At 35.5% G+C, this 25,214-nt stretch overlaps 1 protein-coding gene across 1 annotated transcript in view; it reads right to left on the bottom strand.

The window, feature by feature from the left end:
• LOC150085454 (uncharacterized) overlaps positions 1-25,214 on the bottom strand; it is an 860,907-nt gene that overhangs the window by 74,967 nt on the left and 760,726 nt on the right. Inside the window, exons 23-29 of the mRNA XM_090374571.1 lie at positions 22,054-22,107; positions 15,946-15,999; positions 13,063-13,116; positions 12,810-12,863; positions 10,280-10,333; positions 4,711-4,764; positions 2,407-2,460 (exon numbers count right to left, since the gene is read on the bottom strand). Coding sequence (XP_090230697.1) covers positions 2,407-2,460; positions 4,711-4,764; positions 10,280-10,333; positions 12,810-12,863; positions 13,063-13,116; positions 15,946-15,999; positions 22,054-22,107 — 378 coding nt within the window. The remainder of the gene's footprint in view (positions 1-2,406; positions 2,461-4,710; positions 4,765-10,279; positions 10,334-12,809; positions 12,864-13,062; positions 13,117-15,945; positions 16,000-22,053; positions 22,108-25,214) is intronic.

Here is a 25,214-nt window from a genome sequence, read left to right on the forward strand (position 1 = left end):
CACTAGCGAAATGCGCTTCAATAGTCTTTGAAGCTTCTGTAAGTAGAACACAGCAATTGACTCTTTCCTTTTCATGTACAAATTCATTGTGAATCACACCCTGTTTGTTGAAAAACATAAGAATCGTCTTGATCCTGGACTTCTGTAACCGAAACTTTTGGGGCCTTGGTTACGATTTTGAAGTCCACTACATGCTCCGCCGCTTCGTCTTTTGGTCGTACTGAAACACCCAACGGTCATCTCTAGTGACAATACATATAGTCGAGGAAATTAAGATTGTCTTGAGAAGTCTGGATGAAGTCTCTGCATGATGACACTCTTCATGCAGAATTTAACGAATTCTCTCCTTATTCATGTCCAACTCTCAGCCGTCATTCTGAGGGTAAAATGACGATCTCATGCCACAATTTCCAGAAATTTTGCAACTCTGTCTTTCAAGGTGGTAGATGAGTTTCATCAACTGGTGAAATACCACCACTTTGCTTATTGGAGGCTTGAAATGGTGAAACCCATGTTTAGTCTCTAGAGCAAAGTTTCCAGCACCCCTCCCCCCCCCCATACTTCTCCTTCAACCCATGCACGGTACTAAGTACTATAGGTTTTGATACCTTTCGTGTTTGGGGTTTTCATAAAAAAAAAAAAAATCTAGAGGTTAATGGACGTCCACTTCTTGGGTCACTGAGAACATCTTCACGTCGGTTCCATATTGGAACCGCTTACACCATTCGACTTAACGTTTCATCATAAACAGTTTTTAACATTTCATAGTTTCTGTTGCAGATTTTGCCAGTTTAAAGCAAAATTTGAAATTCGTTCGTTGCTCCATTGCAAAATCGTGACACGGCACATTAACGTGACTTAAAAAACCGATTTTACTTGCAACCTACTGGACAATCTCTGTACCACCATCTGTTGGAGGAAGTTTGAACTACAATATACCACTTCCGGTTATTTTCAAACTTATCGAATATGACCGCAACAGCTCCAGTCCGCGAACTTCATTGCCACACTTCATACATATATGTTAATAAACATAATATGTTAACACATACTAACAGGTTTACTGTATATTGTTTTCTTTTCTTTTGTTTTTATTTTATTTATTTTTTGTTATAAATAACTTTTTTTTCCAATTATCAGAATGTTTATCATTTTTTTTCTTCTTATAATTTTAGATGATAATGTAATGGGCTGGTAACTTTTTCGTAATGTTTATAGTAAAGTACAAACAGAAACAAGAATAATCATTCTCGCATTTAATTTTTAAAATTTGTGCACTATTAAACTCCGGATGGCCTTCGTGCGGTGCACAACTGCACACGGCGGCCGTGTACGTTAAATATTAAATGAGAATAAATGACTTGTCACAGTCCAAGTCATTTTACTTTCAAAAGATAATGAAGTGTATATCGTTACAGTTGAGCTGTTGTAGTAGTTGGGTTTTAGGAACATTGGAGACTAAGGACAAATTACGTGTGTTCTGTGGTCGATTTTCTGTTTTGCTAGACGAAAAACTGGAGTTTCCGGGAGAAAAAAGGCTACCCTTACCTGAGACCGACTAACTTTACAGTTGAGCAAAAGTTCGATAGATGGAAATTTGAGTTCGTAAATCGAATTTGTGGTAACAAAAATATTTGTTCGTAAATCTTGAAATTAACGTGTACTAAAATTATCTGAATTAATTATCAAAGGCTGTATCTTTTACACAGAATCTACAGGCTTTAGGATTATAATTTAACAATTAACATTTTTTTTTTAAATTATATATTTAACTAATTACATACATTAAATAGCCATTAAATATAAGACTATATAGAAATCATATACAGTGTATAATACATAATAAATTAGGAACAAATAATACAGTATTAAGAAATACCATTAAAACTATTAAACAATAATGCAATCTTTGATTTTTTTAAATACACAATTGCATTATTATAATGATTTTGTTTTTATTGTTATGCAATATTATATAACGAGATCTACAAAAGGATCAATGAAGAAATCATTTATAAAATTCGATAAAACATTCAGTTGTCTTAATCTTCCATAATCATTTTAACTTTTAAAATGATTATGGAAGAAGCAATTTAATAAAAATTAATGTAAAGCAATGGCGCATTTCTGATGAGTTGTTTGCCCTAGAAATCTAGTTAGGCTATTGATAACGATATTTCCAAATATATGCGATGAAGTGATGGAGATGTGATTGAGTTCTGGCTCTCGTGAACCTAAAATGTGACAGAAATATAATATTCATATTTCCAGCTGTACTGTTGTTAATCTATAATATGGAGTACATAAGAGTATATGCGCTACAATGACAGAATTAAGTATATAGAACTTTAATTATATCATATATGTAATAATATATCTATTCTTAATGAAGAGTGAGCTACATACCTTAGCTCCATCAGCGCCCGGTTCTCCAGAAGGTCCAGGAGGACCTGAGGACCCCTAAAATAAAAAAAAAGAGAAATCCATATATTATTTATTCTGTTCCGTGTGTTAAGTAAGAAATTTTCAAGTTTATTCAAGAAACCTGCTTAAACGCATGTTTAAACCTATTAGATATGCGGCACCTCTTTCCATTTAAAATTATGTGGAATGTGGTCCTGAATGCTCTATGAGGATTTCTTTTCTTGGCGCTGGCGATGACCAAACTTTGGTCAATAATTGTGGCGGAATACGTTTTATACTGGACAAAAATAATGTTGGGATTTTAGTATTTCTGCGAAAATAGAAATGTTAGGATACCACCACTGCGATTCTCCATGTTTAAAGCCGAATTGGAAAGTTTCATCCGGCTTTAACAGCAAGACCTATCTCTACGATGTCCTGTTATCAACTGTTTCTTGAGGTTGCTGCGTCCACAGGTAAAAATATTTCCAACCGGACGGGGTTAAGAAGTCTCAATTCGAGTGGACTCTCAGCAACGAAGCCAGTGGTTTGTATCTCATTAACTCCAAATCACGGCACAGCTCGTCAAAACTGATGCAATGAACTTATGTGACTTTAAGCTCTGGCAAATGGGGGTACAGTTCTGTTCTCTGATGAGTCCTGTTTCAGCCTACAAGCAGATTCTAGACGTTATTTCATCTGGACATAATGAGGAATGCTGTACCACCCCTCCAACATCAGAGAAAGGGACACTGACGGTAGAAGCGGTGTTCTTGTGTTGGCCGAATAATGATTAACGGCTGCATCCCTCTTCATGTTTTTGATAGGGGTACCGTAGCTGCGCCAGGTACCGACAACAGATCCTCGGACCTTACGTGCGACTTTTTAGAGGTGCGGTTGGCCTCGATTTTATTTTCATGCACGACAACGCCACTGCACACAGAGCTCATGTGGTGGAGGAATATCATATCTTGAAACTGAAGATCAAATTAATTATTATACAGTAATTTATTACATAATTTATTATGTAATAAATTATTGTGTAATAATTACAGTAATTTATTACATAAACCCGTATTTGTGTCTGTAAATTGAGTGTATTTTCCGGTCGATTTGTCTGTTTTGCCTGGACGAAACAAACCTTGCCATCTACGCCTGACACCGACTAACTCAACCACGGAGTGAAAAAAGCCATTAAAGTACCTTTCGTCATCGATGGGATTCGAACCCGGGCCTTTCCACCCGGTGTGGGGAGGACGGTGACGATACCACTGTGCTATACGCGCAGACTTGAAACTGAAAATATCCAATGACTGCCGTGGCCAGCACGATCACAGAGCTTTTATCCGATCGATCATGTGTGGGACGCCCTTAGGCTTCGCATTGCATGCCAACTCCTGGGTCGTCACTTGGTGAGCGCTGGTGGAAGAATGGGCTTTTTTGCCACAGAATCTTATAGACACCCTTATATCGAGCACGGTTCACCTCTGTTAGACTTGTTTAGCCATTGGAGGGGAGGATCACACGCCGTACTGATGTCATGTGACCATATTTCAGAGCATCTTGTATCGACTTCTGTAGTGTGACCTTTTCTGGTAATTCTTATACAATACCTATAAATGTCCCTTACACCGATCCGCTGTCTCGCTTCATTTCATCGTTTCTCTATGGTATACCACCATACCAAATTTTTGTCCCGCTTCATCGCAAGTTACACCACCTTTTCTACGTGATCTGTTAAATTTGTCGAGCAGTGTACAAGGAGTGATACCAACAAAATATCGTTTGATGTCACTCCTTAAGCACTGAAATTTATTTTGAAGAAGCCATATGCCTCTTGTAATATTATTAAAATTTGTTAAAAGCTTGTTCTCAATTTGGAGCATTAAGAACGATTTGCAAGTTTCACAATGTTTTATCGTAATACAGAGATATTTCTTTTGGATTAAATCTTTATCAATTAGTTTAGCTCCTATTATAATCACTATAACCAATTTTTAGAGAAATGAAATAAGGTACATAAAAATCAAGTGAAGAAACTGAATATGGCATTATGTATATCTAGATCAATAACCAGAGTAGTGTCTTTTTTTTTTTTTTTTTTGAGCAAAGCAAATCTATAAGAGGAGAGGGTTGCAAACAACAAACTGGCGATGCGAGATGTCGTACGCGTTTGTGATGTTATTTGAGACCTGCTTATCAGCTTCGCTCGCAAGCACGTCCTCGATACATAAATGGATTTTAGATTCTGTATAAACAGCACAATATTATTTAATTAAATACAAGTTGATCAGGAAAACAGCTTACTGGTTCACCTGCTCTGGCAACGTCTCCGGGCTTTCCAGGTTCTCCAGGTTCTCCCTAGAAAGATGCAACGTAGAAATGATTCGAATCCTCTCTCATAAATATGCAAAATAAATTTAATTATATTGTTTTGCAATTGTAATGTAGAAATAAGCAAAGCTTTTAAATGCATAACTGCATGCTTCAATTTCACCTTTCTTGCACACCTGTGCTCTTTTTTGAAGATAACATATTTGTTAATTTCTTAATAAAGATACTCTTTAGAAATATCCATTAATTTATTGATAAATCTATTAAAATGCAATTTATTATATATTAATGTGTTTATTAATATCATTACGTATAGTTATTAATTAATACAGAAATAAAAAACCCTATTAATTTATAATATATAAATATGCCCCTAATCCAGCTATTTATTTTTTTATTTTATTGTCAATTTTAAAATTAAAGATCTTATTCTGCAGAGCCGGAAGGGATTTTTGGAACATTTAGCTCTTTTTATTCGTTATTTTAACCCGGCAAAAGCAATACAGCTATTAAACATTAGTATTTCACCACTGGCTGCTCTGACGCGGAAGTTAACCCTGAATCACTTTTCTAATCAAAAATAGATGGTCTGGATTAGGTGTTCGTAACATGCGCTTTGGTGCAGGTGGGCAGAAATATATAGGGAAGTTGTATGTGCAATTCAGTGCAGGAATGGGCAAGACGAAAGATTTCACCGACTTTGAAAATGGCATAGCAGTCGGCGCCAAATGCGCGGGTATCTCCGAAACTGCAACTATGTTGGGGTTTTCAAGTATGACTGTATCTCGGGTGCATCGAGATTGGTACAATAACCATAAAACACCCAGCCAGTGGCGATCCTGGAAACAGCGGACGGCGATCTCGGAAACAGTAGTTGATGCGAAAGTCTAACGGAGGCCCGACAAGATTTGTGAAAAGTAACAGGTCAGAAAAAACCGACAGTCGTAACCAAAGTGGAGTTATAGAAAGCACAGCTCATCATACCTTTCACGGATCATGCATGGCAGCCGGCCACCAAACTGGGTTTTGCTCCTATCAGCAAAAAACAAGAGGGTACGGTTACAGTGGGAATCAGAACACCAACACTAGGGCTGAGAAGAAAAAAAAAAAAAAAAAAGTTGCCTGGTCTAATGAATCCTGGTTTCTGATTTACGCTGATAGGGACCAGAATATGAGAAAACAGCATGAATCCATGACCCATCCTACCATATGTCAACAATGCAGGCTGGTGGCGGTGTAATGGTATGCAGTATGTTTTAGTGATGTACAGTAGGTCCCTTGATACCATAGGGCAACATATGGATGCCACAGGTTATGTGGAAATTGTTTCAGACCATGGTTGTTGTTGTTGTTAGGTTTTAGGAACATTAGTCACTAAAGCCATATTGCTTCGTGTATATTGTCTGTAAATCGTGTGTTGTGAGGTCGATTTTCTGTTTGCTGGACGAAAAACTCGAGTTGCTGGGTAGAAAAACTATGCTACCCTCGCCTGAGACCGACTAACTCAGACAAGTTGTGAAAAAGGTCCGTAAAAATTCATCATGTCATCGACGGGACTCGAACTCAGGTCTTTTCCACCCGGTGTGGGGGGGAGGACGAGGATCCTACCGACTGTGCTACCCACGAGGGCAATTAGACCATGGCTGCAATACATTAACCTTCGAGTGGGTTCTTGCAACGGAATAATGCACCATGTGGCAAGGCTATTGGTTTCAGAACTGGTTGCAGCAACGTGAGAGTTCATTAATCCTAATGGTGCGGCATTATCGTCACGAGATCTCAGTTCAATTGAGCACTTGTGGGATGAGCTCTTTGGAATATAAATCTACAACCGTCTAATTTGCAACAGTGTCAAGCAATTGAGTCAAGATAAACCAGCATTCCTGTGGGACCATTTCGACACCTCACTGATTCCATGACACGGCGAATCCAGGCTGTTCTTAGGGATAAAGGGACACCTAGTCGCTATCACTGGGTATACCTAATAAAGTGGCCACATGCACACAGCGCCATATTCTCGAGAGAGGTTCTTCTCATTCTGTCTTGTGTGTCAGCCTCAACTGCTCACGAGATATATATAATTCTGCCCAAAATACAGGGTGTCCGTACACCTCCTTTACAAAATTAAAACGTTATTGTGTGAATAAGGTACATATCAAACCTGACCTGAAGCCACCTGAATATCTTGTACCACACAAGGTGATACAAGATATTCTCAATTTTTTTATTTACCAACTGGAAAATGTATGCTCTGATGTAGATGATTCATAATCGCAAAACTATACACATGGCGGATTTGGCCTTTTTCGCGATCATTTATATATACGGAACTTGATTTTTCAAGATGGAGTTCCGCCACATTACCATAAAGCAGTTTGAACATTCCTGAAAATGTTTCCCGGCAAGTGCATTAGAAGAGGAGGACCGATTTTGTGGGCCACACGATCCCCCTTGATCTGACTCCTTTAGATTTCACTCTGGTGATTTGTGAAAAACCGGGTGTTTGTTCCACCCATCCCAAGAACTATTATTATGGATTTGTGAAGTGGTCGTGTTGACAGGGATATGCTGTGTCGAATATGGGAGGAATTGGATTATAGGCGTGACATCTGCAGAGTAACTCCAAGTACCCACATCGAATACCTCTAATTAAAACATGAAGATATCCTTTAACAATTGGACGTGGTGTCAAGTTAGTATCATATATCCTATTCGCACAATAACGTTTAGTTTTGTAAAAGAGGTTTGTGGAACCCAGTACATATTCGTAAAGAAAATATCTCCCAACTTTTAGATATTGAGAATTAACACAACAGTCAGTCGGAAAACCATAATATGGTAATACAGAGACACACTAAAGAATAGGATATTAAATTGGAAAGGTAGTAAGAATATAAAATAAAAATAACCAATATAATAGAAGACCGTCATTCATTTATACTCCTCACACACGCTCACTGCGGGTAGTAGTAGTGGCACGTGATGCAAGAAAGCAAGTGCATGATCTTATGCAGTATCAGCCAAAAAAAAAAAAAAAAAAAAAATCACACAACCATTCCCTCTAAATGTTTGTCCAGTTCCCCTTTAAATTTATTTAACCCATCAACTTCCACAACGACAGATAGAAGTTTGTTCCAGCAATTAACCACCCGCTGGCTAAAGGCAAATTTCCGCACGTCTATTCTACATCTGTCTTTCCTTAAATTGAATTTATGTCCCCTTATTCGTAATCTGAACAAGTGGAAGAATTCCATCAGAATATTCAGCGTGCTCAACCCATTCAAGGCCTTATACACCTCAATCAGATCACCTCACAGGTGCCTAGTCTCCAGTTGCTGCAATTTGCAGAAATTAAGCCTCTCTTGGTAAGAGGATCCCTTCATTCCTCTCACCAATCTTGTTGCCCTTTTCTGTACACACTCAAGCAAATCTACATCCTTCCTACTTTCCCGCTGCCAGGGAAAATCATACCTCCGCAACGTATTTGAGATGATTTCCAAATTTAAGCAATTATATACTTTACTCATACGTTCACGTACTGTTTCTTCTTAGTTATTTTGAAAATTGTTCCAAGGTTTGAAACCCGTAGCTTAACTTTTGAACGCCGTTATATATATATATAAATTTTGAGTAATAGGTTTCCTTTCAACATTATTAAATCTGATATAAATGTATGTTTAATACTGATGAAATGAAAAACAATGAATTTATCAAGTTTCACATAAAATGCAATAATTCAAGTTAATAAACAAATAAAATTAAATGTAGCAATAAAATAAATGAAACTTAATTAAATCAAACGAACACGTACATAATTAACTGAATTACAGAACGTGAAAATAACCATTCTTTGTCCGTAATAGGGAACTACAATAGTAAGTAGTATGAATGGCATCGATTTAATTGTATCTCATATTGTGACTACCTTCACAACGAATTATCATGTACTGTATTGCATTACCAGAATAAGTAACGCTTCACCAATGGAGAAGACTATAGTTACTTATTCTGAGAGGATACCACCACTCAGACAGCACAGTTTTAAAAATGGTAAAAAAAAAACAAAAAAAAAACAAAACACTGTTATCCACATACTATCCCTATTAAGCTTAGGAAAGCAAAAAAGGTGTAGGAAAGTGATAGTAGGAGAGGAAGAAGACGACGAAATGCTGTCGAAAGAGGAAAGGGACAGTTACTCCTTATACTCACTCACTGAACTAAACAACTGATAAATCGAGCCCACGCTTTCCCATCAGGGAAGACTGCTGTTACCTATTGGCGGTAACGAGGGCCCCACAAGGACCCCCCACAGACGGCACAGTTTCAAGGCTTGTTGGCCTATCGCTAGTGCTTCGGCAGATACCCTGGTGTTATGAAGTATAACTCCACAATTATGAGAGTTGCCAAAAGGTGCACATAGTAATAATTACTAAGCAAAAATAAATACACAAGGCATAATACATTACGAATTTGAAATTCACTAATAGTCCGTAATAGTGAACTACAATCGCAGTATGAATGGCATCGATTTAGTTGTATCTCATATTGTAACTACCTTCACAACGAGTTACCATGTATTGCACTACCTAGAATAAGTAACGCTTCACCAATGGAGAAGACCATTGTTACTTATTCTCAGCGGATCCACTACCCAGACAGCACCGTTTCAAGGCTTGTTGGCCTATCATCAGTGGGTGGGTGGGCAGGTACCCTGGAAATCATGCAAACCCAGTTCGAGTAGTGCAATACATGGTAACTCGTTGTGAAGGTAGTTACGATGCCATTCATACTACGATTGTAGTTCACTATTACGGACAAATATGATGTTTTTTCACTGTACTATAGTGAATTTTAAATTCGTAACGTATTTTGCCTTGTGCATTTATTTTTGCTTAGTAATAATTAAATAAAAGATTTGAAAAAGAGAAGCTCTGCCTCCAAAGCTACTCCTTAATTTTCTTACTTTCTATCTTTCAGCCATTATATTTTATTAGTTTTCTTAAATAGTTTTTATTTCGATTTTACCGTATTTACCACCCTTAGTTTAGGTTAACTTATTAAATAATTTATTTTATATTATAGTTTAGTCAGTGGTAGCAAGAATATTTTATCTATTAAAAAGAAACACTCCCAATAAATTGGTTTAATTTTTATATAAAATGAAATAAGTCATCCTAATACATTAATCCAGGGGTCGGCAACCTTTTTTGAGTGAAGAGCCATTTTTTTTTTTTTTTTTTTTCAATTAGATAAAAAAAAGAATCCGAAGAGCTGCATCTCAGCTCAAGCTTGGAGCGGGGGGGGGGGGTTAAGATATGGAATAGAGCGGGAAGGTGTTTTATTGAAAAATAAATATTTTTTGAAATTTTTATTAATTATTCACATCGCCGCCCGCTCCTGCTGCGCTTGTCGTACTTGTGGGCTAAAAGTTAAAGAGCCGCAGGTTGCTGACCCCAGCATTAATCCAATAATTATGTAAAACAGCACTATATAAGAGGATTATAAAATGAAAAATTTAAATACACTTGTAATGTTTGCTTACTTTGTCACCTTTTAGTCCTGATTGTCCTGGAGACCCTTCTGGTCCAGCTGGCCCCTAAGAATAAAATTTTTCATCACTTTGTCATTCTACAATGAATACTGAAAATTGAATCGAATAAAGGATTTCTGAAAAAATTAGGGGTGTGTCCAAAATACATTAGTATGTTTTTCAAAAATATCGGTTACCTCGAGTTTGTAATAAGAAAAATATATATTTAACACTTAAACAGAGATTTACTCATTTGTTACAGTAATTATACACGAATTAAACTTTTTACTTTTATATTTTATTACATATGTTACAGTAAAAATCCGTTACCCCTAGTTCTTACTAGAAAAAACAAGAAGCTCCTAACGCATTCGACAAAACTAGTTTTTACTAGTAAGCACTAGAAACCGCTACGCCCTTAATGACATTTTCAGTAAAAACTAGTTCTTATCATGTACCATTTAGTAAAATCTCGTTACTTCGAAATTTCAGTTAGCAAAAACTACAAAAACACTGTAAAATGTAATAGAGGGGAAAGTTAATCTTTAGAACAAGACTCCTACCCATGGATCTTTTCACGGCAAATTATAGCCAGATCTAGCTCTACCCTCTTTTTCACGCTGATTGGCTGCTAATTACCACGATTCTGCGTTAGAGTAAATGTCGTTCGAGTAGAGCCAGCAGGAATTTAATAGACTTGAACGTTCGGCTAGTAAACAAAAAGGTTAGGTTAGTTTACGCCACCATATTCGGAATGAATTCTAGCGAAAAACGGTGTTCTTAATGTTTAGTATGCATCGTGTTTAGCTTGAATCCATGCCTAATTTGGTGGCTTAACTAACCTGACCTTTTTTCAGAGGCGCCTCCGTAGCCAGGTGGGAAGGCGCAGCAGTGCGAAGCACACGCTTCTTGATTAGACCGGGGTTCGAGCCCGTCACCACCAAATACGGAGGATGCGGAAAGGTCAGGGAATGACCACCGCATAACCCGGGGCAATATGGCCTTAGTTGATAATGCTCCTAAAAACCAAATAACAAACAAGAAATATCAAACCTTTTTTTTACTAGTGGAAGTGAAAGTCTGTTAAGAAGATTCCTACAACAAATAGAGATAACATTTCCCAGCCTGTCTATCGTATTCTTACCTGCTTTACTCGCTTACAGAACGGCATTCACTCTAACGTAAAATCGTGATGATTAGCAGCCAATCAGCGTGAAAAAGAGGGCAGAGCTAGATCTGGCCATAATTAGCCGTGCAAAGATCCATGGGTAGGAGTCTCGTTCTAAAGATTAACTTTCCCCTCTATTACATTTTGCAGTGTTTTTGTGTTTTCGCAAACTGAAATTTCGAAGGAACTAGTTTTTACTTAAAGGTTCATACATGGTAAGAACTAGTTTTTACTAAAAATTATCCATAAATACTAGGAGTTACACTTTGGATTCAGATTTTTACCAGCAGGCACAGTTATTTCTATTCTTACTACGAAAAACTAGTTTTGTCGAATGCGTTAGGAGTTTGTTTTTACTAGTAACGGATTTTGGATTTTTACTGTAACATACACATGCTGGAACTTAAGAAACTAATGATCTGCGTTTATTATCAACTAGGTAATTAAAATTAGAATCATTTTCAGCCATTACAAAAAAACAGGAAAGTAAAGAACTTTCCTTTCCTTTTTTAATTTTAAATATAATCAAGCGCAAATTACGACACTACTGAAAGTAATCAACTATGATTATATTAAAAAAAAATTCTCTTTAGTAAAATGACCTGGAATTTATGGGACTAATGCACAGTCTTTTCTGTACTTGTAGTTACAGAGGACGATTTAGTCAGGGTTAACCACTCTCCAACACCATCGAGCCATTCCTAGTAATCTTGATATTGCTGTAGGAGCGTGGCCACGTTTTCGGCTATAGCACCAGCCTTCTGAGCATCCACCATCATTCCAAATTCGAAATCAGTAAGATCACGTTGCTCCAGCTTTAGCAGAAAAGTCTACCCTTAGTTTCAGTTACACTGCGGTAAACATGTGACATTACTGATAAAATGTAACCCTAATCGATTAATAAATTCAACATTTCAGAGGATTTTGTATTGCAAACATGCTCTTCCATTATACCTAAAATGCAGGTTCATAAAAACAGGAGTAATTTAATCAGTTCTTTTCTGTTATTATCAAATACAGCAATGGCTCTGGTGCGATGCTATATCATAAATTCATCTCATTTCGTGTACTGATGTAACATCAGTACAAGAAAACTTAGCATTCTTATAAAATTAGCTTTGTTTTTTAAGTTATTAAGTGACTATTCCATGACTGAAATGCTCACTACCTTGAGAGAGGTTAACAAGTATACAAAGAAGAGGGATTTCATAATAAGAAACAAGAAGCTAAAAAAGAAAAGGCGTAAAAAGAAGCTGACACATTAGTGTCAGCTTCGTTTTGCTAATATATCGTTTACCATTAAATAACTGTCCATTAGAAATAAACGTTTTTAAATTTGCTAATACTATGTAAAATAAACAAGCGAAAACTTACAGGAAAACCAATCAATCCAGGCTCACCTCGCGGTCCAATACCTCCAGGAAATCCCTAAAAGAGACGTTTTGTTATTAAAGAAACCATTTTGTACACAAGAATGTTTTCAAAAGGCTAAAGTAGAATGAGTGTAGAAAGAGAAATGAAAGCTGCCCTTAGTCACGTTTCTGAATTTCTCCATTCTTGTGTTATATTACCGAGAGCGAGAAATATATTTATGTGCAAGCGTATTATTTAAAACAATTTGTCTTACACGTTCTCCACTTTCTCCCGCTTCTCCTGGTTTTCCCGGAGCTCCTCTATCACCCTAAAAAAAGAAAATAATGAAAATAATGGTTCATATAATATATGAAAGTCATTCCAAAAATAAATGATACAGTATATAATTATTGTTACTTGCACACTAAATAAATATATTGTCTTTCTGCGATGTTTATTTATTTATATACACGTTTCTAACACATAGAGCACTCAGACGCTAAATAAAGGTGAGAATGCTAGGAATTACATAAAATACAAAACAGTAGTAATCAATATAGAACTAGAATTTTAAAATATATACAAAGTATAGAACTAGAATTAAAATATATGCAAAATTTACATCAAGAAAACAGAGTAAGGAGCAAATTCTTATAGATAGATGGATTAAGGGTAAAATCAATATTGTAATAATTCATTACTTGAAGTAAACGAAACAGAGGACTACTAAGTAAGTGATGAGTACGAGGAACAGGCAGTGAGCAATTAATTTTATAAAGAGAATTCAAACGGGGTATAACGAGATGTATTTATTCAAGAAGAGATGGAGAATCGATAACAGAGTTTATGATATTGTAAACAAAAAGAGACCCATGGAGCTGTCGTCTAGAGTGAAGAGGAATGATTCTGAAGCGACCACAAACAGCTCCATAATTTCGAAGGTGAATGGCAATGTGATTTCGTTAGCATAAGAATTCAATGAATTTTAGTGTTTGCTTGTAGAAATCATAAAATTTGGTTACTGCCATAAATAAAGCGTACTGTTATTAAATTCTTGGTATGTGTGGAAAAGACTACTGGAATCATCTATAAGCGACTAGAGAAGGTGTATGGCAATATGCTGTCGACTGTAGCACAATTGGTGGCTGGACTAAGTGGATAACGTAGGCTCTTTCTGGACGTTATCCGCTAGCATTTTCAAGTCGACTATGCGATATTTCATTTCGACCATAGTTTTTTTTTAAATTTTTGATTATACCATGTGCATTTATCTTTTCAAAAAATAATACGCTGTCCTTAATTCAGAAACGACTTATTTTACGATTGCATAAAGTCAGCTGGAACTAGAGCCGATGCGAGGTCCAATAAAGATTGTTATTTTATATTAAAGGGGTCCTCGTGGCTAATTCTTACATTTTGCCTTAAAGATGCTAAAAAAGTAGAAACAAGTTTAAGCAAAAATAAATTCATACAAAATATAAATCAGATTTCGCCTATGCGCCATGAAAACGCGTGTTCCCGTGCAAGGTTTCAGGTGAACGGGCGAACTTTTATAAACCTGAATTTTCATTTTTATGGCAATTCTAAATAAGAAAGTCTTTTAAAACTATAGTATTCCATGCAAAATGTCTGTATAAGACACGTCCTGATTGATGAAAGTTTTAAAATTCGCATAGATACATAGCCTGGATGATGAGAAAATAAACACACCCGAAAAGACTGAGTTGGAGAACAGATAAAGAGAGGCAGAAACTGTGTTTATTGACTAAGAACCTGAAAATGAACTTGATTCAGGTGTAGGGAGGAATATAATTGGCCTTTAATTGTGCACGATTGTGTCCTAACCTGCATGGTGATAACGTGGATTATATTTTATCGTAACTATAGTAGTCTATTATAATGGATGACTTCAAGGTTTAACAGCAAAAAAAAAAAAAAAAAAACGCCTGTACATTTGAATTGAATTTCTGCACGTTGTAAACTTTACAGTAATATACGTGCAGAGTAGGAATTATCTTACAGAGCTAAGAAATGTAAAGAAGAAGAAAATTTAGCTCGACTAGTTTGGAGTTGAACTACTAATGCTGGTTGGTGACAGTAAGTATTGGGATCGCTGCTACAGCAAGTACCGCCATTACAAATGAAAATATCACTAACAAAAATAATGTATTCGCAACTGAACATTGGAAGGGACGAAGAGTAGAATGAGATTATGAAGTAGGTGGGGGGGGGTCTAAATAAATATATACTGTATATATCTATTTTTATTAAGACCGAGGTTGCTTAGGGAAGTTTTTAAGATGTGGGTTCCATAGTATGATGGATTTCTATCCACTTAGCACTTTGTAAGAAGGAAAAACAACGCCAGAAACGTAAGAAAAGGCCTAATTTCTTAGATGCAATATTGTCTACTTTGCATCTAATTTCTTAGATGAAAAGTAGACGATATTTGGGATATTTTAATTCTAAGAATAATAAGAAATTAGGATAAATTAAAGTACAGAAATGTGTTCTTGCCTGCAAGATAAGCAATTTTCTAATTAATCCAGGTTAATAGAAAAGAACATTGGTGGGCAGATTCTTTTTTTTATAGGAGATAAGATAGGATTATGTCTAGAACTGGAGTTTACCAAGTTCTTTTCCCTCCCCCACAATAGAGAATTACTTTAAAATCACGATTTAAAGAACACTTGAGGTGGATATTCAAACAGTAATGGTTGTTTGTACGGTGGAAGATGAACTAAACTGGAAATTTTTGCTTTTCCACGTAGATCAGAAAATGTTTATATATGCATTACATAAGATAAATCAAAAGTTATGGAACATAAGGAAAACATATAAAAATAGGCCAGAGGGCAAGTGGCATATGGGCTGGCGAGTTAAACTTTGCAATGCCGAGATCATATAAGAAATAATGTCTGGAATGTCCGTATGGCATGGATATTGGGCATAATACAAGGATCAACCTCCAGACGTAGGAACAGGCCTTCAGTAATGCATATTATAATGATCTATGGGACCCTTTCTTGTTTAACACATTTGTTAAAGAGAAATAATAAATCAAAGAAAGAAAACTCAGATGTGCCTGACATATGTTACCATCTTTAGGACATTTTCTATGTGATGCAAGTATTAAATTTATCAAGAAATATCTTACCTTCGGTCCATCAAGTCCAGGGAATCCGGATTCTCCTCTTTCCCCTTTTTCGCCCTAGAGAGGAAAGATAGAAGAACATAAAACATACAAGATTTAGTGTCTGTAAAACGGTGATAAGTTAATAGCATTTTTACACATCATTAAGCGGATACAGCAGTTCAACCGGATAGTCAGAGCACGTATTCGCGTATAATGCCAAAATTTAAGAACACCTGACTGAAAATAAATTTATGACTCTATATTGTAGTACAGTGTAAGCATATAAAACTGGACTGGTTAACGGAATAAGCATGATTTTGTTTTACCCAGCCAAAACCTATTGAGCTTGCTCTGACATTAAGAATATTTCTTCTCGACATGTGTTCAAATATTGAACTAAACATTAAACAAAAACTACAGTTTTATAAAGACGATATTTATTAACTTAACTATGCTTTTCAGAAATTCAGATCTCTAAAGACGTCATCACGAGATCCGTTTTCACATACAGCCACAAAATAGTATCTTCATTTTTATCTTTATCTTAGCAAAAACTGTATTACTAATTTCGAAAGACCCAAAAATTATACAGATAACAGATCTGCAACAGCATGTAATAAAATCAAATAATTTCATTCTCAATCAATCAGATGAGCATTCAACCCCAAATGAAATCGAATGAAGTTATAACTACTCAAATTTCAATGACTACTATTCTCCGATTTTGTTGTATACATGGTGATCCTTTACATTGGGTAACAGAACAATTAGATGTTGGCTCATGCAGTCTGCACAATTAAAAACAACCATAACCAATAATAATAATCTCAAAGATGCAGTAAAAAATAACAGTACCTGGGCTATAATTTCTTGCGATATTATTTTTATTTCTTCTGAGAAAACTTTAAAGGCTGTTATTTCAACTTCTTTTCTGTTGTTTTTTTTTTTTTTTGTCAAATCAACTCGAGCCAAGTATTGTCAGTGTGTTGTATTGTATTTGTAAACTGCGTATATTCTATGGTGTTCTATACTGGATGAAAAAAAAAAAAAAAAAAAAAACCTAGAATTCCGGGCAAAGGGGGGGGGAGTAAACTGTGCAGTCCTCGCCAGAAAATGCATGGTTTCCTCCTACAAACGCATAGACAGTTCGCCTAAAAATAAGTCGATAAAAATTTCTTCCATCTTTCTTGACCTTTCCCACATTGCATGGAAAGACAGCGACTTCAAGCATTTCCCTACACATGAGTTTTTCTATCTGTGATAACTGCTTCCAGATGATTTTCCTATGAAAGGAAACGAACTGCTTGAAATTTTCTATATTCATTTCGCATAATTCAGTATTTTTTAAACCTTTTGTATTTGCTAGATTATGGTGGCTTATTTTGATCAATGATAATTTCACTGCCAGAAATTTCGTTCACTGATCACGTTTTCATTTGCACATTTAATTTCATTTTTTTAAACCAGTCCTCATTTTAAAATCTCAGTCATAGAGAAATTTATTTGTATCTCTACCTCTCTCGAATTTTTTAAGGGAAAATGTTACTGCCTTTTTAATTGTTTTAAAATTCCTTTCCCTAAACAGTTTTCTTTTCTTTTTTATTATAGAATTTTTAGAATTCATGCAGAGGCAATTACGTTCATGAGCCATCAATATACTATATATCGTGTCTGTAACTTGTATGTATTTTCAATTTGTTGCCGGTTTTCATCATCTTGGAAAATAAACACGAGTTTCCAGGAGGGCAAACACACTGCAACTCTTGCCCGAAACCGACTGACTCTTCCAAGAAGCGAAAAATTCCAAAAATAGTTCTCTTATTGGCCAGCAAAATACTCCACATCTGTCCCGATGGTGGGTATTGTGCTATCAGATTCACGCCTTTTCCACACAAGGTATGAGAGAGCTGTGGCTCTAAGCATGAGGCTCAAAACAGACGCCATTTGTGAACTATTAATTGAACTACGAAACTACGGCTAAGCACACGAAATAATATGTATTTCCAAAGAATATCTGGCAGGATATCAGGCACAGAAACTGTGCATGCACACATCCAAAGTAGGTGTTACTTTACTAGGGAAACAGCTGTACAGACATTACTAACAGTAGTGACGCCATAATTTTCAAAATAATTACCTTTTTTGCAACAACAGTCTTCTGGGATGTTCTCCCAAATTGGCTAAGCCGTTTTTGTACCAACATCATTCAAAATGCGTAATGAAATCTTCCTTTCTGGAAGTACTAAAAATATTATTTCTGTATCCACTCCTTTTCATTTTCTTTTTAATTATTATTATGAGAAGTAGCTTAATTAATGTTGCTTCTGTAGAAATTATTCAAAAAAATTGAATTCGTTCCTCATTAGTCACCACATGGCTACAACTAATGACAAATAATGAGACAATAAGAAAAAATATTCTAAAATTCCATTACTGTAAGCTTATGCAGTGCCACGAAGCGGTATGAGAGTCCTGTTGTATGTTTACGTTATCCATTAGTCTGCTAATCTTTCTTAGTGTTTAGGAAATCAAGCATAAGGGAAGGAAAGAGGAGAAACTAAGATCTAAAACCAGCGCGTTTTTTTAAATTTATACATCAATTTAAAAAAATAAACAAACAAACGCATGAATTTCATAGGTGAATTTTGGAAACTGATAATTTATTAACACTTCAGAATTAACTTAATTAATATTAGTAGTACGAATGATCGAGAAAAAGGTGCCCATTTGAAATATTCATAAGCAATAAACTAATGCCTGTAAGGCACTACTTTGTAAGTTTAAAAAACGTTTTAAAAAATTTCGGTGAAAGATGTTTAAAGAACACTAGTTCAAGATCACTGCATTAAAGGCTAATAATTAAATAAACAGGGAGATAAATTAGCGGATAAATTAATTAATGAACAATGATCGATTCGATAGATATTACTAGCGCGACCAACTCTGGAAAAACAGATCACATAATGAAAGTGTCCTTATATCCTTTCTTCTGTTTTTAAAACTTATATAACTTTGACTATACTTCTTGATTTTAAGCGTGGTTATTTTTTGTCGATAGCCTATTTTTTGAACGTTTATTATTTTTATATAAAATTCCTGTGTGAAACAGAGATAAACGTGTAACATATACAAAATCTTTTAAATATTACATAAATTCGGTTACATTCTATGAACTCCATAGAATGTGTTCATAGAATCAGCAATTAAAAATAAAAAAATACTAATACATTTTAAAAATCATTTTTAAAAATTTTATTTATTTTTTTAAACTAAACGAAATCCACAAAAGGATCTATATATTTTTGAAGCAAATTCACTAAACCAGACTGAAACAAACGTAACATATACGTCATTATAAAAAAAAAACTAATTATTTTTCTTCTATTAGTTAACAATCATTAAATGAGATGCAATTTAAAGAGCGGAAGTTAGCGAATTGGTGACAGGTAGAATTCTGGGGTTGGGTTTCAGGTTTCGGTCTAGCGTGGGAATTTGGATGTAGTGTTTCATTCGATGTGAGGTGGAATAATGAAATTAAACCAGAAAAGAAGCATATTTGTTTATCCATCTTTTTGGAGATTTTCGTTGCAATGCTTTGTTGGAATGATTAATGAAATCGTCTGTATTTGCCACTCAAATACTCTCTGGTGTTACCTTCGGCCACTAACGTAAGTTTTCTCATACCTTCTATAGATATATTTTTCAGGTTAATTACGTTAAAATATGTAAAATAAGTACTTATTCAAAACTATGAAACGAAATGTGCATAGCCCATTTCGAGGGTTTAGTGTCAAACAACGTCAACTACAAACTCATTTTATAGTAAACGTTGCTATAATTAACCAAGAAAAGATCATTTGACATTTTCTTGGTTTACCGGAAAGGTACTTACAGCCTAAGCTAACTTGTAAAGTACTAGAGAGATACAGTTCTATGACATTATATGCATTGTTATTTGTATAAAGTAAAACTAAAGTTGTCTCAAAACAAAAATGCAATTTTGTAGTTAACGTTCTTTGAAACTAAACCCTCGATTTTATGACTTAAATCTGAATTCGTGGTTCGAGACTGTAGAACCCTAAAGTGTAAAGTAAAAAAAAACAAAAAAAACCCGATCAAATAATAAAAAAATATATTTTTTTATTAATTGGACAGATTTGAGATTGTGACGAAAACGCCTAATAAATCCAAGTTACTATGTACAGTGCTATCAAAATGGTTGTGTAAACTACAACTGAAGAAGAGTATAATGATAAGTAATTAAACTCTAAAACAATTTTCTTACGATTCTGATGATAGTTATTATACACACCTTTATTGCTGTTTATATAAAAATTTTGGCTACCGCCCAAGAGCAAAAATTTAATAAATTATCTTTAAAGATTAAAATCTGTTATTCAAAAGAAGCATACGAACAAAACTTTCATATTATTTACATATTCAACAAAATAAAATCTCATTCAATACAAACACTGAAGAGTATCAGCCCAGAGAAGATCCCTGAAGGCATTATTACTTGAGCAGAAAAAGACGGCATGGAAAAGTTACAGAGCAATAAAAAGTACTGAAGCCTATAACAGTTACAAATTGATCTGTAATAATGCCACTGGAAAGGTTAAGCTGGCAAAGGCAGATTATGAGAAATCGCTAGCAAAGAGGGGGGGGTGGAATAAGGAATTCTTCAGATATATAAATGCAAAGAAGAAAAGGACAAACCAGACCGGACCCTTATGAAATGGGATAGTATTAGATATCCCAGCTGAAGTTGCAGATGAACTCAACAGTTACTTTGCATCGATATTTATAGAAGAAAAACCCTTCACGTCAATGGGAAATTCTAGGAGTGAAGTTGAAAAAAATGTAATTAATTATGTTGAAATTTCACACGTTTATTTAATGAAAAAAAACTTTCGCGCTTACAGGCCAGTAAGGCTGCTGGGGTTGATGGAACATACCCTGCAACCTTAAGGGAGGCGGCAAGTGAGTGCATTGAACAATTGAGGCTAATTATGAGAGCGTCATTGGACTTGGGAGTGATTCCGTTGGATTGGAAACGTGCCAATGTATCTCTAATACATAAAGGTGGTTCTAAGAGTGATGTGGGAAATTACCGGCCGGTTAGTCTAACTCCAGTAGTAGGGAAAATCATGGAGACTATGATCAAGGGTGGAATTCAGGATCATTTAGATAGAAATGGAATTCTGAAGGATACTCAGCATGGTTTTGTAAAGGGAAAATCATGTTTAACTAATCCGGTTAGCAATTTTGACAAGGTCACTCAAAAGCTGGACAGGGAATAATTTCGACGTTGTTTATTTGGATTTCAGCAAGGCATTTGACTCAGTCCCAACATTTTGTTTTGGTTACTTTATAAGCTGGAACAGGTTGTAATCACAAGGAAAATCCTTAGCTAGATGGCTTCAGGGTTGTGATAAATGGTTATTCCTCAGATTGGGTTGATGTAAGAAGTGGGGTTCCCCAAGGATCAGTATTAGGACCACTGTTGTTTTTTATTTTCATAAATGACGTCGATGAAGGGATAGAGGGCGTGATGTCTAAATTTGCAGATGATGTCAAGATTGGTCGAGTAGTTAATGATTTCCGCCAAAGCTTCTTCAGAATGACCTAGATAGACTTCAGAGATGGCCAGAAAAATGGAAGCTATGCTTTAATCCAGAAAAGTGTAAGGTATTGCACCTGGGGTACAGTAACCGAAAAATAACTTATACACTTGGCGGAGTTGAACTAAAGCCGATAGTGGAGGAAAGGGACTTGGGTATTATGATACGGTCAGATATGAAGTTCTCCGAGCATTGTAGACTGGTTGCAAGGGGGGCCCATGGTGTCCTATCGATGATTTATTAATTTGTTTTTATTCTTATTATTTTATTATTATTTATTTATTTATTATTATTTTTTTTTTTTTTGGCTGGTGCAGCATAAACCATAGGCTTCCTTGCACCATGTGGCCATCACTAATACTAATACACTTCTCAATATATGTTTTAGAGAGCAATTTGTGGACTAGGAATTCACTCCAAATGAATGATTTACTGAGTAAGAATGAAGCCAAAATAGATGTTATTTTCGATATGTACATAAAGTGCCATTAAATTTCTATTAACTCACCTTGGAACCGGTTACACCTGCGGTTCCAGAATCTCCTCTTGTCCCTTTCTCGCCCTACAATGAAGGAAATAAAATAATTAGAATTTAGCGATTTGTTCAAAGCTTGCATATCTGCCAATAAACTGAAATGAATAAAACAGATTGAATTAATAAATTCCAAATAAATTAAGAAGTAAAATGAATCACCAACTTCAAGAACAATGAATGTGTTAAAAGACTAGCTGACATAAATAAATTCATGTATTTAGGACTAGTAGCTTCATTTAGGACTAGTTACTAAGCTTGAGATGTTTTGGTGTTGACGATCGTAGTAACAAGTGTTCACCTTTATAGTGATCAAGCTTTCGACTCGGTTGATCATTGGATTGTCATCCGAAAACAGTTTTCAGATGGCTGCCAGTTATCTTACTGGCAGCCATTTTTGGGAAATGATCAACAAGGATATCACCAAGAATTTTTAAACATATTTAAATTGTCATATTTTATTAAAACAGGAAGAATATTTAAATATGTTTTAATATATATATATATATTTTTCGTCTTAAGCGGCAATTTCCAGGAACACATTACTCGCCTAACTCAAAGATGCCTATATTTTAAATTACTGTATTCAAGCTAAACATTTGTTTTCAAGACACTGGTCTGTAATGTATGTTGGTTATTACAGCAATAAATGATGATATTATCCGCCAAACCTAAACTATTCCACATTAACTAACAGTTGAATTCATTTGTGTCTATAATTTATCACTTCCTAGATATGCTATTGCCTTTTATGAAAGTATTGTGAGTCTCTGACAGAAGAAAAATTGCGTATAAGTCTCTTATTAATACCTTAATGATAATCAGAACTACAAGTATATGCATTTTTATATCTAATAAGATTACTGAACATTTTTTTTTATAAAATACAAGCAGATAGTAAAACTCAAATCTTGTAGAAAAGGATTTCTTCATTACCATAAATGAGTAATATCTTATTTCCTGCACTCTGAAAAGCGACCAACGACGTAAATTGCAATGACCTTTAAACTAGCTATCACAGGAAGGAAATACTCCCCGTATCTCGTAACATAATGTACATAATAATTTATGCACAAATTTTGTATTCGGTACAAGTAACTCATTCACACTGAGTTTCTTTGAAGTAAAGTACGTGTCTGGTATAACAGTCAAGCCAGATTTATACCGTGTCTACTAAATGACTTTTCCTTGAAAAAGCAGGTAGGTGTTAGAGGTGAAGCCATCCTTTTTGTTATAACTTGAAGTTTTCTGCCATGATAAAGAATTTTCAGAACTACACGTACGTATATTTTTTTCAGCGTCTAGTAAGATTACTGAAATAACATTTGTTTTTGTAGAAAACCCCTATGGTAAAAAGCCATTTCACAAATACAAGTGCGTGCATTTTTCCAGCATATAATATTATTTAATGATGAACACCAAATGAAATTTACCATACTGTAAATATTTTAGGTAAGCATACTTTTATTCTTAAGCCTCATTAATACTCATTCAATATACTCAGAAGTAAATTTTAAAAAAAATCTTTTAACTCAAAAAAATTATTAAGCAAATTATATTAAGGGCGGTTATCGAGTCAAAATCCAATAACTGGCACAGAAAGTCGCAAAATTTATAAAATATTTCAGAAATCAATATTAATGATTAGTGCTTATTGAATATATATCGAAGGAGCCTTCGACACTGTCTGGTGGGGCAGCGCGGTTGAACGTCTCGGGTCTGCCAGATGCTCCTTTCCGATGTACACATTATTTCAAAGCTACTTCTCTGACAGCTCAATAATTGTCAAATCAAAATTTCCTCAAATCTCTAGGAAGGTCTTTCGAGGGTGCCCCCAGAGTTCAGTCCTAGGGCCCCTTATCTGGAACATTGTACTTCAAGACTGGTTGGGCCGCTCTCCAGAATTGTAAAATTTTTGCTTTCGCCGATGACCTGACAATTGTGGTCTCAGGTAAATGCAAACCGGACTTTAACTGACATTTCCACTTGGTCATTGGCAAACAAACTTAAAATTAATCCAGTGAAAACAAAAATGATGCTTTTTAAATTCAAGTTGGACCTCTGGTGGCCTCCCACAGTCAAAATATTTGGGAAGCAACTTCCTCCAATCACTCAGGAAAAACTCAATGGAGTCATTATTGACCATAAACTTTCCTTCTATCCTCATCTGATTCACATGAATACTAAAATCAAAAAATTCACAGGATCAATTATTAGAATTTCCAGAGGGGGGAGTCTCTCTCTCTCTCTCTCGGGAGTTACGCTTTCTCTACTATAATGCTGTTTTCCTGCCCATAGTCACCTATCCGGCAGGAGCTTGGTTTCACAGAGTCACTAATTCCAAAATGAGGTTAAAACTGAATTCCATTCAGCGGAGCATGGTCCTCTCTATTCTCAGAGTCTGTAGAACAGTTTCCACTGCTGCAGTGCAAGTTATTGTGGGGATTATTGATAAATAGATCCTTTGGATCTATTTTTCATCTATTGTTGACTCTGCTTTCGACACAAAAAACAAATACCTTCAGAATTACTTCGTATCCAGCTAAATTTAAATGAAGATCCTAAAAAAGAGAAATCCAGATGCTTTAAAAAGATAATCTGTATCTGGTAGACCAAATGGGACACCAACACCACTTGGAGGTGCCACAAGAAAATTCCTGCCTGATGTGACCTTCTTACTCTCTAAATCAGTTAAAATCTGGTGCTCCTTAACTATGGAAACTTCCTTTCTGGTAACTGGACATGGCTCTCTCAATCGAAAACGCTATCAGTTTGGCTTGTATCACACAGATCTCTACCACTGATGGAATATAGAAGATTGCAGTCACCTACTCTTTAACTGTGCAATCTACGACGATCTTCGGGTGAAACTCCGAACTGACGTTCGAGATCTCTCTCTCCAGGGCGGGAGGAATCGTTTCTGCAGAAAGAACCATCTTTCAGTTCTTCAGAACTTTGCCTCCGAGGTCTTTGCTCTCAGAAAGAGAATCAACGCCGAAGTAGCGAACCAAAACAGTCCACCAAATACACCTGTGTGAGTGGGACAATAGTTTGCTTCTCTGCTATCTTGGATTGACAAAACATGTACTTTCAGAGGACACTCAGTAATTTCTGTGTAGTGCTGGGCTACTTATGAA

This window comes from Mastigoproctus giganteus, chromosome 5, assembly GCF_048544385.1.
Source record: "Mastigoproctus giganteus isolate SK-2022 chromosome 5, ASM4854438v1, whole genome shotgun sequence".
NCBI classification, from domain to species: domain Eukaryota; kingdom Metazoa; phylum Arthropoda; class Arachnida; order Uropygi; family Thelyphonidae; genus Mastigoproctus; species Mastigoproctus giganteus.